This window comes from Durio zibethinus, chromosome 2 (genome assembly GCF_047325235.1).
Source record: "Durio zibethinus cultivar Kanyao isolate XHJ-2024 chromosome 2, ASM4732523v1, whole genome shotgun sequence".
Taxonomy (NCBI): Eukaryota; Viridiplantae; Streptophyta; class Magnoliopsida; order Malvales; family Malvaceae; genus Durio; species Durio zibethinus.
Genome location: NC_143163.1, coordinates 30,262,206 through 30,281,224, shown reverse-complemented (window position 1 = coordinate 30,281,224; position 19,019 = coordinate 30,262,206). Strand labels below are relative to the sequence as shown.

Sequence of the window (19,019 nt, the reverse complement as noted above, 5' to 3'; positions counted from 1 at the left end):
GAGGGACGTGGAAGATCAATAAAGTTTTAGGAGTAGACGATGTCGTTTCCAAGGAGGGGTAGGAATTTATTTAGTTACGTACCCGAGGATTCCGACCAGATTCTGTATATTTTTAAAGCAGATTCTGGATATTTTAAAAGCAAAAATATCATTAAAAAGTTCTTGGAGCGGAAGACACTCTCTCTACTCCAGCTAGCTAATGGCCGGCATAGCTATTGCAAATTCCCTTCCTTAAGTCTATTGACTGCACTGCACGTGCCATCGTCGCCTTTTGATTTATTCGCAAGCCCGTCATCTCATCTTCCTGATAGTATTAACTTTTTTTTTTTTTTTGGAAACATAGTCCTTCTAGTAAATTGTTCACTATCTAATGTCTAAATAAATAAATAAATACCTTTAAGTCTAATATACATCATCGCATCACTTATATTTTTCAAAAAAAAAAAAATACTGTAAATAACATTGTTGGCAAAATATTATGTTTTTAATTTCAATAATCAATGTTTAATTTTTGATAATTTTATAAAAAATATAAAATACTAAATATAATTATATATAAATGAAGTAAAGTGAGTTTATATCGGTTTAAAAATTTTTGAGTACTTGGACAAATATATTGAGTGTATGCTTTTTAATGAATGATATGGCTCATATTAGTTTATCATATTTTCATATCAAAGAATTTAGTTTACCTTTTGTTTTTTTTTTTTTTAAATGTACCAGTAACTTAAAAAAAAAAATTATAGGAGTAAATTTAAGTCACATATTATCTTCAATTTCAATTTTTATTTGAATTTTTCAAATTATACTATAAAAATAACAGAATATTAAATTTAAAAAAAAAAAAAAACTTGGACTGCAAGTAGAATATGTGTGTGTCAAAATGGTATTGGCAATTGAGGAACCTTTCAAGACGTTAGCTGTTAGACAGAACTTTGCCACAGAAAAAAAAGATATATATCAACCATACGCGCATCAAAAACGGAGATTGCTGCTGCTCCACCTATCTCGTTTCCTGTTGCCTTATCGATTCCTAAGCCCGGCCGACTCGGCGCTGTCTTTTCTCCTTACCATTTCTCATTTCTCATTTCCCATTTCCCATTTCCCATTTCCCCCCACCTTTACCATTAGCGCTCAACCCCGTAAAACCCCAAAACCCAACCTTTTTTTTGCCAAAAAAAACCCAAAAAAAATTTCACATCTTCCAAAAAGCAATAACGAGCGCCAGAGCTGAAAATGGGAGTTGACTACTATAACATTCTAAGAATCAGCCGTAACGCGAAGGAAGAGGACCTCAAAAAGTCCTACAAACGCCTCGCCATGAGGTGGCACCCTGACAAGAACCCTGTCAACAAGAAAGACGCGGAGGCTAAATTCAAGCAAATTTCTGAGGCCTACGACGTCCTCAGCGACCCGCAAAAGCGTCAGATCTACGATCTGTGCGGTGAAGAAGGCCTTAAGTCAGCTGAACTATCCAGCCCTAGTGGGTTTAGTGATGGCGGCGGTGTCGGTCGTGGGACCTACAGGTTTAATCCGAGGAATGGGGATGATATATTTGCGGAGTTTTTTGGAGGGTCAGAGAAGAGGTTTTATGTAGATGGTGGCGTTGGGAGTCAAGGGAACAAGAAGGCGGCGCCTGTTGAAAGCAAGTTGGTTTGTAGTTTGGAGGAGCTTTATAAAGGGGGTAGGAGAAAATTGCGGATTTCCCATACTGTTCCTGATGAATTTGGGTTAGTACAATCCACAAATTTTTTAATTTTATCAGTCTTTTTTTGTTATTATTTTCATGATAAAAGTGTTAAGCTTTTTTTGTTTTTTAAATTGCGATTTAAAGAAACGTTTTGCATGTTGAAAGATGGATTTTTCTTTTTAAATCTGTTTTTGTTTGCTGCTTATGTAAGCTGAATTTTGGAGAAGGACCAATCTTGGTATGGGTGTTGTTCTTCATTTTTTTGGTTAGTCAAGGGCAATTGATAACTGTGTCATTATTTAGAGGGATTGATTCGTTTTAGTGTTTTGCCATTTTGAAAAGTATTAAACCTTTTTTTTAAAATTAAGAATTGCAGAAAAAAATATGCATGTTGAAAGATTGGTTTTTTTTCCTTGAAAGGGAGTTGGGGGGTTGGTTTCTACTTATGTTTTACTACTTTTTGAACCTGAATTCTGGTTTTGCGTTTAGTTTTTGTCAATTTTGCTGTGGGGACTTATGGGAAATTCATGACACCCATTATTAACTAGGGGTTTTAGCAGTGTCTACCTGTCAAAAGTGGCAATATATGGGCTCCTATTGAAATTTCTTATGGATCAGTTGATATTTTGTGCATCTGCTCTATATTGATGGTAGTTGTGATATCCTTGATCTAAAGCTGTCTATTTCCTGTTTTAATAAATATGCATTGAGGTATGTGAGGAACACAAATTGGCAATATCAGAATTTGATTGCTAAACTTGATGGATTGACTGCTGTAGAACTTGCATCTTGTGGAATTTTCCAGTAGTTGTTGCTAGTGCTATCACATGCCAATTATTATAGAATGAATGTAACGTGTTGATTTTTCTCTTTTGGAAAAGATTTTGAGTCTTAGAATTTTAAGGCAGTTTAGTTTTGTTTGTTCTTGTCCTATTAGGGATGTGGATGAGTAGGGTATGGGGCAGGTAGAGCATTCCTTATCCCCATTCCCGGTTTTTTATATTATAACCATTCCTATATCGATACACAACAGATATTTCAAATTTATTCTCATCCCCGTCGCCATAAATATTTAATGAGTATGGATAATCCCTATATCCATGGTTTTTTTAAAAAATAAAAAATAATTATTTTTATCTTTTACATTTAAGTAATTTTTTTTTATAAATGTGTATTTTTAAAATACAAATATATTAGTTCTAATAAATCTAAAATAAAATTTATATTATTAAATAAAAAATAATTTATTAAATATATATAAATATATAGAGTACAGATATGGGATGGGTGCTATATTATCCATTCCCTACTTGTATCCAATAAAAAATTTAAAACCATGCCATCCCCCTTCCCCAAATTTAATTCACATCTCCTTAGAAAAAAAAACCAAGTTCTCCGTTGAGTTTGGGTAAGATTAATATCCCTATGTTCTATCTACTTTCTAGAAAATTCATGTTTCTTCACTAATAAAGCAATTAAATCACTTGAACCCGGGCAATCTTTTCAATGTTAATCAGGTAGACAAGCATGTTATTGTAACAAATAGGGTCAGAACTTGGAAACTCTAATTATTACTTTGTTGTCTACTGAATGTTTTATAGGCTATATAGAGTGTCTTTTGTTGTCAACTGTTTATCAATTTAAATGGGGAAAGGTGACCCTTCTCTTGTACTCATATGTTGGGTCGGCTGACTGGTTAATTAAGAAAATAAGTTGTAACTAACCAGACAAAATAGTTTTACGAAGACCAGCTGCCTTTGTGAAATTTTACTTGGAATATTGCGCATGTTTATTCTTGATGTTTGTTTATATAGTTAAATTTTCAGGATTAAAAGTGACCTAGACGGTATGGGCCTTCATTTTTGTCCTCACTTGAATTCAATCATTTTGTCTATGAGGTGTGATCAAGTCCAGTTTATTCAAAACAAATTGTAACCTTACCTAAATAGAAGTGTAGTGTAATAAATCTGAAAAGTATAGGATTTTGCAGTCCCTTTTGCTTTTCCCCTCTCCCGTGATGTTTTCATCACTTAAAATATTAGGTGGGAGCAAAAACTTGTATTGATATGGTTACTGCTTTCTTGTATTTCTAGATTATTTTCATCTTTGTTTGATGTACAAGTATCTCTCTTGCAGTAAGCCACAGACCGTGGAGGAAATTTTAAAAATAGATATCGAACCTGGCTGGAAGAAGGGCACAAAAATTACATTTCCTGAGAAAGGAAACCATGAACCTGGTGTCACTCCAGCTGATCTTATCTTTGTGGTAGATGAGAAACCCCATGCTATTTTCAAGAGGGATGGGAACGATCTGGTTGTCAATCAGAAAATCTCTCTTCTTGAGGCCCTCACTGGGATTACCCTCAGTTTGACAACCTTGGATGGAAGAAATCTCACAATCCCAGTTTTAGATGTTGTGAAACCAGGTCATGAGGTGATGATCCCAAACGAAGGGATGCCGATCTCAAAAGAACCCAGCAAGAAGGGACACCTTAAAATCAAATTTGAGATCATTTTTCCATCAAAGCTCACTGCAGAGCAGAAGTCTGATCTGAAGAGGACGTTGGGTGGAGCTGGTAAATAGTCAAGCAGTCCATGCCCGAGGCCACAACCATCTATTGACACTTATTGATATTGATAGTCAACTCAATCTAAATAGTTTTAATTTTAATTCTCAACTACTAAAGGGGAGAGATTGTGCGTGGTAGGAAACTAGTTTGAAGGGTTACAAACAGTGTTTGATAGCATGCCCTATCTGCCACTCTATTCTAATTGAAATTTTGTGTACTTGTATTTAGCGTAGTTTTATGCTGGAAGTTGCAGGAAAGACCTTTTGTTTTGGGAATGACGAATTTTAATGTATTGACTTGTTTCAAATTCAACTATAGGAGTTTGCATGTTTATTTTTAGAATGATTATATTATTATGGAATAGATATGCCAATGTTTTACCAAGTGGTATATAATACAGAAGGATAGAAAGAGCTAGAAATTAGAAAAGAAAGAGACTTTATATTAGCACTCTCTAAAACGAACAATAAAAGAAAGTGAGCCCCTTCCTTCACCGTTTATATACCAACATAACAGCAACCTTATTCAGCCGTTTTGCTTAGCCATTTTTATTAATCTTTACTTATTTATGGTAAAGGAATATAATTCCAGGACTGGCCTTGCTTTCTGTTGCCCAAATGCATTCACCATTTAGACCCTGTGTTTCTCAATCATCTTCTGCAGTTCAGCCTTTCTAGCCCCCACTATCCTCTCTACTTCTTTCCCTTTCTTAACAAGAACGAATGTCGGCATTGCCTCAATCTTGAATTCGCGAGCCACATCCTGTTTCGATTCAAATAGTATATGTATGTTTTTCTTCATCAGAATCACAATCAAATCAAACCAAATCTACTTTTGAAGCATACTGCAAACCAAGACGAAAAGAAGAAGCAGAGAATAAAGTGTTACCGCCAACATATCCACATCAATCTTGATGAACTGAACATCTGTATATATAGAAGCATACTCTTCAAGCGCCGGTTCCATCCATTTGCATGGTCCGCACCACGTAGCCGTGAAATCAATAACCAACTTTCAGCAACAAAACAAGTAGAAATTAATGAGCAACAACGTACTATTTATACATGAATTAAGAGCAAGTAGGTTAGATATTGCTACTAAGGAATATATAGTTGCAAGCAAGGGAGGATGGCAGTTGTATTTTTTTACCAGCTTGTTACTTTGCTTGGAGGCCTCAAGCTGTGCTCTCCACTGGCTCGTGGACTGCATTTCAGCAATTTTAGGACTGGAGGTGCTGGCTCCCATTCTTTTTTTCTTATTTTAAACCTAAGTTGAAATTAGAGAAACACTTGCTTGTTTCTCGACCTAGAGGCAGGAAGGGCTTTGGCTTGAACTTTTAGGATGTTTGGGAAGGCCTTTATATAGGAGGAGTGGGATTTAATTTTGGCTTTTATATATGTATATATGTATTGTTTGATAAAAGATGATATTAAACTACTTAATTGAAAATTAATTCTCTATTATCTTATAAATCTACTTTATTCGTTTTATAATTTAAATTCGTAACCATCTTTAAAATAGAATCTTAAATTTTAATAGCTATAATGTCTCTTTAGAATATGAAATGGGATATATTCCATATTCCGACACATTGAAACAATTTGGTAAAAAAAAAAAAATCTATCTGTTTAAAGAGAAAAACAAAAAAAAAGAAAAAAAGAAAAAGGGAAAACTGCAAAGGTACAATTTTTAAGATTGTGTGAGCTAATCCAGAAATATTTTATGCCTAAGAACCTGGTTTCTAAACTGAAGGTGTGTCCCCACGGCTCTCACAGCCGCCCATTCATGCTAGAGCATCCGCTTTATCTTCTAATACTCGCTTATCCCAATTTTTTTTATTCATTTTTTTAATATTTCAAAATTATATATATTATTTTATATATCTAAAACTCTTATTATTTTATATTTTAAAATTATTTTTATTTTTTGATATTAAAAATTATAAAACTTTAATTTTAATATTAAATATATTAAAATTAAAACTTTTTCTAAAATCCGTAAATACCTCTAAAACAATTTAGGATGAAAGGAGTATTATTTCTTAATCTATACCAACAAAATTATTTATTGTTGATTGAGTATGACTAGATTTAAAAGCTAAAATTTTCACTTTCTTAATTCCTGGAATTATCGTATTTAAAAAGCCTCTAACAGAAAAGCGTCTAGTAAAATTTTGCCCAACAGACAGTTCTAAAGTCAAGACTTGATAAAATTCCAACTAACAGTTAAAAAAAATAAAACAACAATAAGAGATGATGGCAAATGAGTTTGGTTCGAATGGTTTTGGATTACTTTTTATTCATGTTTTTTTGGGTTGTTTTGAATTTAGATCAAATATTAAATTTGGGTTATTATGGATTTGGATAAAACTATTGTAGGTTTGGATTATTTTGCATTTTAATTTTTAATTTTTTTAATTAATTTGAGTTTGGACAAATTAGAGTTCAAATATTTTTAGATGGGTTTTAGGTTGAAGTTAATTTTGCCACTTCAACCAAAATTGAGCGGAGACATCTAGTAGCTAAAAAGAAACCCCATGCCATGACCTTTTAAGAAAAAAAAAAAAAAAAACGCATGAAATGGTATGATTTCCAACAAGTGGAAGAAACCCCGGGTTTGGCGAATGTTGATGACGTGAACATAATTAGTACTGACAGAAAAAGGAAGGATAAATCCCGTTAGCATCTTGCCAAGCAAATAAAGTAATCACCTTCCAATAAAACAAGATCTTGATTTAGAGTTAAAAAAAAATTAGAATTTTGAGATTTTAAAATTAAATTTAATTGTATGTAAATTAATTAATTATTTATTAAAATATTCTATATAAATATAATATTTAATTATAATTATAATTTTTAAATTATAATTTCTTTAAAAAAAATCACCTTCCAGTGTTAAAAAAGAAATAATAATCAGCTTCAAAAGAACACATAAATGAGCCAATCAAAACTACAAGATGCGTGCCAAAATAACTTGCGGCCGATAAAACGCATCTTCAAGTCTTTTTCATTCTTTCTACTTTATTTTTTTTTTCCCCACTAAGCTTGTAATGGTTCCATGCCTGGAATTGACAAGAGGATGCATCTCACAATTCCTAATTTACAAATGAAGAGATGAAAGGACTATTCCAGTTACGTGCGATCAGCATTAATTTATCTGTAAATAAACAGATGCCTGCCTTTTGCTTTGCTGCTAAAAGACCAAAGCCAAAAATAAAATTAAAGTTTATTCCTGGATTGATCAATGCTTGCATGCTGCCCTTTGATCTTTTTCTTCTTTTAATAATGTGTGGACAAGGTCGACCATAAACAAGTTTCGGTGCGAACGGGCCCATGTTCTTGACAATTTTTTTTTAGATATATATATATATTTAACTTTATATGAACAAAATTAAGAAATTAATTTTACTATTAATTTAATCCCATATATAATTTACCAGTTATATATTTTAGTGATATTTATTATGATTTTTTTTAAGTTAATTGATAAATTTCATAAATTTTAGTGATATATATTATGATTTTTTTAAAGTTAATTGATAAAATATCCATGAATAATTGGTTCAAACATAAAATGAGTATTTTTTTATTGTTTAGATTCGAATTTGCTAAAAAACTATGAGAAAATAATTTCTCATAAATTTAATAGTTCCAATATAAATAAGCTTATTTGAATTAGTTCAGAGAAAGAATGTATTGAATAAAACCTAGACACCACTTACTGCTAAATTAAAAAAAAAAAAAAATGAGTAACAAAATAGAAATTTCTGAAATTTTTATGAAATTATTAGTACAAGAGGAATCATAATCCAAATTTAAGTATTACATATAAGAAATTAATGAATTAAATATGCAAATAAATCGATGAACAAACTAAGATATGGCTAGATAAATCCAATAACATATGATTAGATAAATTTAATATAAAATTAAATTAAATTCACACATGATAAAATTTAAACCCAAAACTTTTAAAATTTAGGACATTTTCCTTACCATTAATTTAAAGTTTCATCGGTGAAAAATCCAAAAAGTTAAGTAACCAAACGTGGAAGGGTTTTTTCTTGGAATATATAATTCGTTTTCCAAAATTGGTCATACGTTAATGATGCCATGTGATATATCAAGTGATGTGACAATGATCACATGATGAATATTATCAAATTAATTATTAACCCTATTTGGTATCGATGAATAAGTGATTACTGATAAAAAGTAATTAAATTATTATTTTAAAAGATAATTTAATTTTTATTTAAAAAAGTGAAAATTTTTTATCCTCGAGATGAAGTGATGAATAAAATTGATATATTAATATAAAAGTAAATTTATATTTTATAAAAATAAAATATTTATATTAATAAAACTTTATATTAATATAAAATATAAAATAAATATTTATATTAATATAAAATATTTTATAAAATATATTTATTTTTATAAAATATAAATATAAATATAAATATAAATAAAATATAAAATATAAATTTATAAAATATATTTAAAAACTTTATATTAATATAAAATATAAATTTATTTTTATTTTTTATTTTTTTATAAAATATACTTTATAAATATAATTAAAAAGGAAAAATAAAGATATTTAATTTTTTTTAAAAATTAATTTTTCAAATAGATAATAATAATATTTATTACGATTTATGAGTAAAATAATATTTTTAATAGAAAATATTTTTTTTAAATGTATTGATTTTTTTAAAAAAAGAATTTGAAATTTTAACTTAATTTTAAGTTTTAAATATCAATTTTTATTTAAAACAAAAAATCTAACTAATAAGTTGTATTATAACAAAAATATATAAAAATATAATTTTAAATTTAATATTTTATAAAATATACATAAAATATATAAAATTTTGAGATAGTTTCATCACCGGTCTATAAACTTTGATAAAATTCTATTTTGGTCCCCCTTTATGACATTAGTGCTAGTTGATTTCATCACATAGTGCCAGCTAATATTTATTATCAATTTAGAAGGTTCTATAAAAAGACAAATCAAAGTAAGACAACTTTGGACAATTGGAGATTCGATTAAAACTTTTAAAGATTAGGATCAAAATAAAAATTTTGGTCAAAATTTAAGAACTATAAGTATTATTAACCCTTTATACAATAAAACACTAGTTTCTTATCAATAAATATATTTTAATTTAATAATTTAATTATATTTTATTATAAAGCAAAATAAAATATTATTAATATTTTAGAAAAATTATTATATTTAAATAACATTGTCATAGTAACTTGTACAACTACTATAATGTGTAAAGTTGTTTTGGTACTTTCAAATAAATAATATTTGATTTTTAGTAATACCAAATGTAATTATCTTTAATTACTAAAAATTAATGATTTTTAACTAAATAAAGTAATTTTAGATAACGAGTGATAAGATTATCTTAGTAATAAAATGACCTCAGTGATTAAATTGCCATGATAATTTTGAAAATAATACCCAATATTACCTTAATGATTAATGATTCGAGTACTAAAAAAATAAAATTTTATAAACATCAATTATCAAAATTTTAAAAATGAAAAAAATACTTAAGTGATTAAATATGTAATTTACTTATTAAATCATACTACATAACAAGAAAATTATATAACAAAATTTAAGATAAATTACATAAATAATCACCCAACTTTAAGAAATCGTTTTAAAATGATTATTCAACTGTTAGTGTCTAATGGTATATTGACATGGTAATGCCATATCAGTTGTTAAGTGCCACATGACACTATACATCATTTGACAAATCATGTAGCATTATTGATGTGACATTTGAAAAATAAATAAATTTTCATCATTTAATTTTTTTAAAATTTCTATTCTAATCATTCAACTTTAAAAATTTACAATTTGGCCACTAATAAATAAATTCTCAAATTTTATAAAAAATAGAAATAAGTTTATTATATTTTTGTTCTATAGGATTAAATTATAAATTTTTATTTTATAGTAATTATACCATTTAAATTTGCAAATGGATGAATATTATCCATTTGCAAAAATTACTAAAATAATATTATTTCAAATCTTTGTCATTTAGCTCATCTAAATAAAGAAAAATAAGTATTTCATATTTCATAATGAGAAAATTTTATTTTAATTTCAAGTAATAAAATATTAAATAAATATAGATAAAAAATAAAATAAAATAATTTATTATATTAAATTTCACAAACCTTTAATGATTAAACCATTATAAAATTACATTGAGGGTAATATTCAAATATTAATGCAAAATTAAAAATAAATACTTGAATTTATTTGGATTAATTGAACAATAAATATTTGAAGTAATAATATTTTAATAATTTTATCAATTGATTAATATTCATCTATTTTTTAAATTTAAATAGTATAATTATAATAAAATAAAAATTCATAATTTAATTTCATGCAATAAAAATATCAAATGCTTATTTTTAATTTTTTTATAAAATTTGAAGACATATTTGTTAGTGACCAAATTGAAGGGTTTTAAAGTTGAGTGACTAAAATTAAAAAAATTTAAAAAGATAAATAACCAAAATTTATTTATTTATTTATTTTAAATTATAAATGTCATGTTAATAATGTTACATGACTTGTTAGATGATGTGATAACATTAAGTTGATAATTGATATGATAATGTCATGTAAGTATGTTTTTAGATATTAACAATTTAGTGAAAAAATCATTTTTAAATTTTAATTAAATTAAAAAAAATAATTAAATAATTATTTTAAAATAATTCTTAAAATTGAGTGATTATTTGTGTGTTTTACCTAAAATTTATTATATAAAATAATATTGAATAGACAAAATTCACGATATGGTATAATAGTACTTGAAGTCGTTGTTACCATTATAGTGACTCTCACTCTCGCCACTGTTGTTTTTAACATAGCCTTTTTTTTTTTTTTGGTTATTTTTGTTATTTTCTTCTTTTAATTTTTACTATACCACTTTGCTAATTTAAAATTTTTATTTGTTTCTTAAAGTATTAAATAAAATATATATATTGCAATAATGTATTTGTAAATAAATTTAACTAACATTAATTTTTAGTGACGGTTGTGATTATGAGATTCATTATCTTTATCGGCGGTGAATGCAGAATTTACTTGTCCATGAATAATTCAATCTCAAGTAGTCATGAACAAGGACAATTTACTTTCCTTTTTTTTTTTTTTTTGTTTTAAGATTCTTTCTGAAATTATTTTTATAATCATTTTCTTTTTTCCAAACAAAAATAATAGTAATAAAAAAAAAGAAGAAAAGTTAGCTTTTGCTGAGGGAACCTTTTTTCTTTCCGTGAGCTTCCCCAAACCACTCAAAAAAAGAAGAAAAAGTTGTTTGTGGTGCAAACGATATTGTTTTTTTTTTTTTTTTTTAAATGAAGTTGAAAAGTTAAAGTGACCAAAACCATGATAGCTGACATTTAAAGTCAGCAATTGAATTATAGTTCTGACATTCCGCCTCCAGAAACAATTTTCGTTTGTTTGAATAAAAAAGATATGATTCTAGAAGTTTTTTTTTTTTTTAATGGTTCAAGTTGTATTTCTAGGTAGCAATGAGTTACGCCAAAGCTACAGTGGATGATAAATTCACGAATTGTTAATATTTTATATAATATAAATATATAAATTATTATATTTATTTAGTAAATTATTATAGGAGAAAATGATAGCACGCAATCATCAATTATATTGGTAGAATCAATTGAAAGGGTTCAAGTTTTGTACAGTATGTATGTAGTTTATGGAGAAAAATGTTACCAGATGACCTAAAACCACTCTTCATGTTGGATTCTAACAAATAGTATAAATAACAATTTAATTCATAGTTCATAGCTATGCCTTAGACACTGCCGCCACCTTCGACTTGGCCGGATTGGTTCCTTCAAATTTGACGTGTTTACAAGATTAAGCATTCAGCCAGCTGCAGTGGTAATTGCTATCGGTTTAATGCAAGCAGAAAGGAGTTGTTTAATTATCTTAGAGATGCGAGCAATTCTAGGGGTCATTCGCCTAAACTGCATTTTCACTTTTGTTCTAACGTAATGGCTTTTAGCTGGAAACATGTTACATCAGCGGAATATTAACTGGGCATGAGCATTGGAAAATGACATTACAAACATAGAGCCACGGCGGCATCCAACTGATTAATTGACGAATCCAGGGAGGAAGCATCTGATTTCATAATCCCAAGATTCCTCACGAAATATCGGTAAAATGAGATAGATTAGCACCCACCATGACAAGATAGACGATAATTAAACACGATAGCCACTTTTGATTAAATCAACCAACCATGGTCGATGGATCGCGTATATGGCCACAAAAATTGCATGTTAAACCAAAATACAGACTCTGTTTTTCAATGATTCCAATAAAAGTCCTTAATTAACTGAACTACAAAAAAAAAAAAAAAAAGTTAAATTGGGTGCCCTGGATGGTACGATATCAACATCAACCCACATTCTAATCATTTTTCATGCAGAGCTTAAAAGTACATTTTCACCACCCACCTCTAAAAAGAGACCGTGTAGACACCAAGCAAAGCTGTCATGAGGCCACACCAACATCAGCTGAGGCATTACCACCCTTAACTGCTGAGCCATGATTGTTGTAAGCATGGCCACTGCCTCTGCTACCTCTTCCCCTGTTGTAGTAGTTCCTAGAATAATAGTTGCCAGGCTGATCATAATACTGGCTACGACCATTCTGGTAGGCTCCGCCTCCCCTTCCACTGCCTCGACCTCCACGACCATTGGAGTAACCCCTAGAGCCACCCCCAGTACCACGACCACCTCTTTGGTTCTGATAGGGCCTTCGTGGAACATACTGTTGCTCATTGGGTTCTATATCTTTCTGATTATGCTCCAAATCTTCCTGTAGTTTGCCATGTTCTTGTTGAATTGTAATATCCTCCACTTGATTGTCTATCTCCAGCTCATCCTGCAGACCGCAAGTCTCCTACATTAAATCGAATAAATAAGATACTAGAGGAACGAATAGAGTGTTACAGCTAATTGAAAACACCTTGTGAAATTCCTCTGTGGCACTAAATTGATTGTCACCAGTCTCTGGTTCTTGATAATTTGATGACTCTTCTTCCTACATCAAATATGAAAATACCTTGAAAATATAGTTCCCCGTTTGGAATCATAAAAATAACAGAGGAAAGGCAGCTCCAAATGAAATTTAAACATTTATGTTAATTCCAGAACAAACAAGTAATACATACCCTATCAGAAACAACATACCCACTGACCTGAAAAAAAGGAGCAGCCCTACACAACAAACATCAAGTCCTAACTCTGGTAAAGAAAAATCACATTCAAGTCATGCAATTCCTAGCTATCAATTCATTCCTACTTCACCACCTTATAGACCAGTAAGCATCAATACATTGTCCAACAACACCTAGTAGCACCAAGGCAGAAAGAAGCCCTAACATGAGATCTTTTATTCTAGAGGCAAATATTATTTATTAGCCTGAATCTGAAGAATCATGAAATATCACATAAGGATCATCAAACATACAAATGAATCCAAACATGTCCCAATGTGCACTTCCAAATTCTCAATTACACTACATTTCTAGCTTCTTGTGGCAAATTAAAAGCAAAACTTATGACAACCCTCTGTTTCTTTCTGCATTCCCTCTCAACAACTTAAATCCTTGAAGCATTCTAGTTTCAGTTTTGCATTCCATTAGTCTTTAAGCCAAGGGATGAATCCATCCTACACAACCCAATCCACTACTCAAAATCTCAGTTTCACCTTATAATATTGAAATGAATCATTTCAAAAAACGATACCATCATTTCTTTCTGCTAAATAAAGTGCCTCACCAAAAAAAAAAAATGGCTATCTATTCTGAGTCAACTTCTGAATTTGCAACTACTGAAGTCAAATTTGTATGCCAATGCTTCCTTAAAAAAAAAATTAAAATAAATTTGTCCTTGGACATATTTTTCTCCTATCAAACATGCCTGCTTGGCACCAAATTTGACCTAGAGCTACCAAAAGCACAGTATGCCTCTTGGAAAACAGTTCTACAAGAAAGGGTGATCACTAGGCAAAAAGTCACAAGGAATCAACAGAAACTTGAAAGTGTTTGAAGTAAAGGAAATTGCATGAATGGATTCAAACAAGCATGCCACAATTCCCATAATCAACTACAAGTAATGAATAAATTGCAAGAAAACTAAGCATCCCACTCCTCTTGGAGGTATACTACAACAACAAGCTAAGTCTTATATCCTATAACTCCGGGGTCGACTATATGAAAGGCTACAAAAAGGAATCATGTACTTATTACTATAAAAAATGAGGGTTAAGTCCTCTCTAGGCCACTCATTTCTATCAAAAAAACCTTTTTCTATAAAAAACTAAGTTGTAGTTTTGAATCTTCTTACGCCACTTATTTCTATCAAAAAAAACTTTTTCATCTACTTTCTTAACTCCTGTATCATTTCTTATTACTTGCATCCACGTCTTTCATGGCATACCTCTAAAAGTTTTAGTCTCACCCAAATCCAAAGGCTCACTTCTCCTTACTGATGTATACATAGGTCTATGTTTCACATGTCCAAACCATCTCAAATGGCCTAGTCTCATCTTTTCCTCAAGTTAGACTATGTCTAATTTTCCTTGAATCTCTTCATTTCTTATTTTGTCTCTTCTAGTTTTACCACACATCCATCTAAGCATCCTCATCTCAGCTACGCTCATTTTCTTATCATGTTATTTCTTAATGGCCCAACACTTAGTCCCACATAACAATGCAGGCCTTATAGCTGTTTTATATGACTTTGCCCTTAACTTTAAAGGCATATTGCAATCACACAACACACCCGACGCACTTCGCCACCTCATCCATTCTGCTTGAATCTATAATTTACATCCCTTTCTATCTTAGCATTGCTCTGAATAATTGATCCCAAATATTGAAAATGAGTACTCTTTGGTGCTACCACCATCCAATTTAATCACACTAGCACTTGCTTCCCTATAACTACTAAACTTACATTCCATATATTTAGTTTTAGATCTACTCAATTTAAAGCCTTGAGACTCCAGCATATGCCTCCATAATTTTAATTTCGCATTAAGATTATCACTAGTTTCAGCAACTAACACTATATCATTGGCAAATATCATACACCATGGCACCTTATCTTGGATGTCTAGTTAGCTCCTCCTGGAGGTATACATGAAACAAATATATAGTTCACTATAGGGTCAAGCTCTACATAAAGAGAGGGATATATTAGTATAGACAATGAGACAATATGAATGAGCAGGAATACCAATTGCACCAAACAATTAGAGTTAAAAAATTATTCAAACTTGAACATTAGAACCGAAGCTTTAGATCACCTAGATGTAGAGAAAGAAACCAATAACTGAAGTGAACACAACACCAATGATATAATTGCTGCTACAAATCCTTATACCACAATAAACAACAGCCAAATAGGCCAATTGGTCCAAAGGCTTTATGCTAGAGAATCAATTTTCAAATGCAACACATGCATGATGTAAAACAGCATAATAAACAAGGGAATTGGGGGCAACCTCTGTCAAACCCCAAATAGGACATATAGACAGGTGTGAAGAAGCCAATGGAAAACTAGCAAGACAAAATTGATTCTCAAAGGCATTTGCATGGAGCCAAAATCCAGAGATTTAATCAGTGTTGAATAATCCACGAGTAGAAAATCTTTCTTATCATCATATCCTTTGAGTGTAAGCTTTTATGCATACATTAGAACTGATTCAAAGTCAGCTTCGGAACGAGGAAGTAGGATCCTATAACTCTATGAATATCTATGCAGGTTCTTTCGAATAATAAAAACTATTTGACAAGTGCTTTAGCAATTAGGTCTGCATGGTTGTTAACTTGCTCAATCTTAGATATCATGTCCAAGGAATCAATAAATAACGTCTAGAACCACCCAACACTCTTGCTCCTATTTAACTAAGTCTCAGCACTAAGATCTCAAAATCCAGGGTACAGAAAATTAATTAACTTTGAGTCACCCCCATAAACATAAACCCTTCTTATAATCCCATCTTAACATGCACCAATTGGTCATTACATCAGACCTTTTATCAAGAGTTACAATGCAGCTCTTCACAACACATGCCCAACAAGAAAATACACCTAACAAGAATTTAAAATAATTCATCCAGTCTTCTATACCAACCCTTTAAAAATCCTATTTGACACCCATAATTTCCTATTGTATTTGATTTTACTTAACCCTGTACCTCAATCTCCAAATAGTTCCTATCTAGCTGTCTTACATCAAGTTTGATCATTAACAATACCAAAAACCTTGCTTAAACAACTCCTTCCCTTCCAAGCAAAAGGGAGGACGTTATATGAGGTGGATTTGCTACCACAGCTAGAAATTCTCATTTCTGCTGTTTCAGACCACCAAATTACCAATGATATTCACCAATACATAATCATTAACTGTTTCAACAACTTGCATCTGCTATAACACACAGGTACAAAATTTTCTTTCTCAAGTACGGAAAACATGAACATTCACTGTTCAACAACTTGTATCTGCTATAGCACACAGGTAAAAAATTTTCTTTCTAATGTAGTTTCAAATTTTAATGCATAAAGTCAATTTCTAAAGTTGTTATTGTGTTTAAAAAAAATTTGGGCATACTGGAATATAGATACAGTCCAATTTGCATTTGCAAGCTACAGATAAAGGGACAGATAAAAATTGACAGAAATAACAAATAGCTACAATGACAGACCATTAGAAAATCCTACATAGCATAGTCATATTACTATAATACGTACAGATGAATCTCCTTAAATTCTCTCATGCCAAAGCAGTAACCATGACTTAACAACATACAGAAATAAACAAATGATTTAGTGGGTTGCTAGCATAATTAGACTGAAATGTAAAAATTCGTTTCTTCAATGTTATTATTACATTAACTTATAAAAAGAAACTTTGAGAATTCTCTTATTTCTTTTTCCCTCCTCTCTAGGCCATGATATAGCTGAAAACCAAGACCTCAACGTATTGGATCAAACAAAACAAATTAACAATCATTCAGTAATGGTAAAAGTATTGAAACAAAAGGGAGGCCAAAATTTTTATATTAAATCATTTCAGTAAATCCAATAACCAAACTGCCCACTCCCCTTTTGTTAAACTAAAACATAGTTAATACCTTCTGCCGGTACTGCCCGACTGAATCTTCCACCTGAACAGGAATAGAAATGGGCACACCGTGCACTGTAACCTGAAAAGAGGTATAAGTCCCAGCAGCAGCAGCAGCAGCAGCCGCCACTTCAACGGGAGCCTTCATCTCCGGAGAGGTTGTAAAATAATCCAAAGCCATAATCTTGTTAAGCCTCTCTCTCAACCCAGAATCTGCAACAAAAAATAAAAAATCCCGAGTCGGAAAACCCAGAAATTTAACAATAAGTAAATAAATAAAAACCCAACGAAATAATTAGAGCGAATTATTACAGGAAACGTCGACATTGGGGTCAATGGGCTCGTCAGAGTTAGAAAGCCAAAGCTTAGCATGGTGGATGCAGCGGTGTAAAGCGTTCTTGTGAGACAAACTGGAATCAGCAGGTCGTGAAGTCAACAGTCCACTCAGCATCGAAATCAAATCCAAATCTTTCTCGCTAAGCAGATCGGTAGCGTCATCGGTCACGTAATCGTAAGTCAAGCAACAACTCCTCTCATGAGTCCCAGTCAACATGGCCGAAGTGAAACCATTTTGAGACTTGACATCGAACAAGGACCCAAAATAGAGCAGATTGAGTAGATCCTCAACAGCATGATCTGGGTCATTGGGCTGTTGTTCTTGGACTTCAGTCTTGTCTCGTTGGGCTTCTGAGGTTGTTTCTTCCCGTGAAATGGTTTGACGCTGTAATGCTAGTGAGATTTCTTCGGAGACGGCTAAAGAGAGAGGCTGGCGTAGCTTCTCGAGTTCATCGATAAGGGCAGAGACAGCAGGCTTGGAACGGAGGACTTCTTCTTGTTCTTTGTTTAAGGGTTTGCCTTGGGAGACGGATTCTTCCATAAGTAGGATACGGTTGTATTTCTTGCGTAGGGCACGGAGGCGTTTGTTGATGAGGCTAAGGACGGGGCCGTCAGAAGAAGTACTAGTTGCTGCGTCGGAGAAAACACTTGCTGCAGCGACTGCCGCCATTTGGGGGGTTTTAGTTGACGTTGGTAGTGGTGGATGATAAGAGCTAGGAGAGAGCACCACCGGGGAGGTGGTGGAGGAGGAGAACGGTCTTGGGGGGAGAAGGAGCGGGGCGATGGAGGATTTTTGTTTTCGAAAGGGAGGTATTATTTATGCGGGTTTATCTTTTGGGGTTTTGCTTTGCTCTGCTTTTATTAATCGAGTTACTGAGACCTACAGAAAGTGTGCAAATGCACACCCACTTCGACGTTTGGAGTTACGAACTTACCCCACTCAAGGCTATTTCAATATTTTTTTCCTTCTTTCATCCACTTGTCAAGCATTTTATTTTTCGTCGCAATCAATACTACTGGCTTGTTAATTTAATGGATTAAGAGGGACAAAAGAAAAAAAAAAAACAAAAAAGAGGCTACAATCACTATTGATTAAGGGAAAAGAATAGGAAAATTCAGTGAAGACGACATTTAGAAGTGGCACATATTTTCTTTAATATCAAAGCTGCTAAGCCTAAAACTGGTTAAAGATGTCATTTG

At 31.4% G+C, this 19,019-nt stretch overlaps 3 protein-coding genes across 4 annotated transcripts; 1 reads left to right on the top strand and 2 right to left on the bottom strand.

Moving 5' to 3' along the window:
• The first annotated feature begins 898 nt into the window (after window positions 1–898).
• Window positions 899–4,572, top strand: LOC111317809 (DNAJ heat shock family protein). Its single transcript, XM_022920253.2, has 2 exons — window positions 899–1,730; window positions 3,827–4,572. Exons 1-2 carry the CDS (start codon window positions 1,237–1,239, stop codon window positions 4,272–4,274), a joined length of 942 nt encoding a protein of 313 aa, XP_022775988.2. The 5' UTR covers window positions 899–1,236; the 3' UTR covers window positions 4,275–4,572.
• Window positions 4,573–4,681: 109 nt separating this feature from the next.
• LOC149520119 (thioredoxin H2-like) lies at window positions 4,682–5,609 on the bottom strand. The gene is made up of 3 exons (XM_089751129.1): window positions 5,410–5,609; window positions 5,149–5,271; window positions 4,682–5,022 (listed from the first exon to the last, which is right to left on the bottom strand). The coding sequence occupies exons 1-3, from the start codon at window positions 5,503–5,505 to the stop codon at window positions 4,891–4,893; spliced, it is 351 nt and encodes a 116-aa protein (XP_089607255.1). The 5' UTR covers window positions 5,506–5,609; the 3' UTR covers window positions 4,682–4,890.
• A 6,936-nt stretch (window positions 5,610–12,545) lies between these two features.
• On the bottom strand, window positions 12,546–18,951 carry LOC111317807 (uncharacterized). Of its 2 annotated transcripts, none has more exons than XM_022920250.2 (4): window positions 17,796–18,951; window positions 17,494–17,696; window positions 13,318–13,392; window positions 12,546–13,251 (listed from the first exon to the last, which is right to left on the bottom strand). In XM_022920250.2, the coding sequence occupies exons 1-4, from the start codon at window positions 18,487–18,489 to the stop codon at window positions 12,841–12,843; spliced, it is 1,383 nt and encodes a 460-aa protein (XP_022775985.1). In that variant the 5' UTR covers window positions 18,490–18,951; the 3' UTR covers window positions 12,546–12,840. The 2 variants fall into 2 exon arrangements, with proteins under 2 accessions (XP_022775985.1, XP_022775987.1); XM_022920252.2 differs by having other exon boundaries at window positions 12,546–13,233.
• Window positions 18,952–19,019: the final 68 nt, after the last annotated feature.

What these genes read in the sequence shown, in the direction of transcription:
- LOC111317809 (XM_022920253.2), top strand. Translation starts at nt 1,237, where the DNA reads ATGGGAGTTGACTACTATAACATTCTAAGAATCAGCCGTAACGCGAAG. An exon ending in ACTGTTCCTGATGAATTTGG is followed by an intron (nt 1,731 to 3,826) that starts GTTAGTACAATC and finishes TCTCTCTTGCAG; the next exon opens with TAAGCCACAGACCGTGGAGG.
- LOC149520119 (XM_089751129.1), bottom strand. Translation starts at nt 5,505, where the DNA reads ATGGGAGCCAGCACCTCCAGTCCTAAAATTGCTGAAATGCAGTCCACG. An exon ending in CCAAGCAAAGTAACAAGCTG is followed by an intron (nt 5,272 to 5,409) that starts GTAAAAAAATAC and finishes TGTTGCTGAAAG; the next exon opens with TTGGTTATTGATTTCACGGC. An exon ending in TTGATGTGGATATGTTGGCG is followed by an intron (nt 5,023 to 5,148) that starts GTAACACTTTAT and finishes GAATCGAAACAG; the next exon opens with GATGTGGCTCGCGAATTCAA.
- LOC111317807 (XM_022920250.2), bottom strand. Translation starts at nt 18,489, where the DNA reads ATGGCGGCAGTCGCTGCAGCAAGTGTTTTCTCCGACGCAGCAACTAGT. An exon ending in TCGGGCAGTACCGGCAGAAG is followed by an intron (nt 13,393 to 17,493) that starts GTATTAACTATG and finishes TATTTGATGTAG; the next exon opens with GAAGAAGAGTCATCAAATTA. An exon ending in CCACAGAGGAATTTCACAAG is followed by an intron (nt 13,252 to 13,317) that starts GTGTTTTCAATT and finishes GATTTAATGTAG; the next exon opens with GAGACTTGCGGTCTGCAGGA.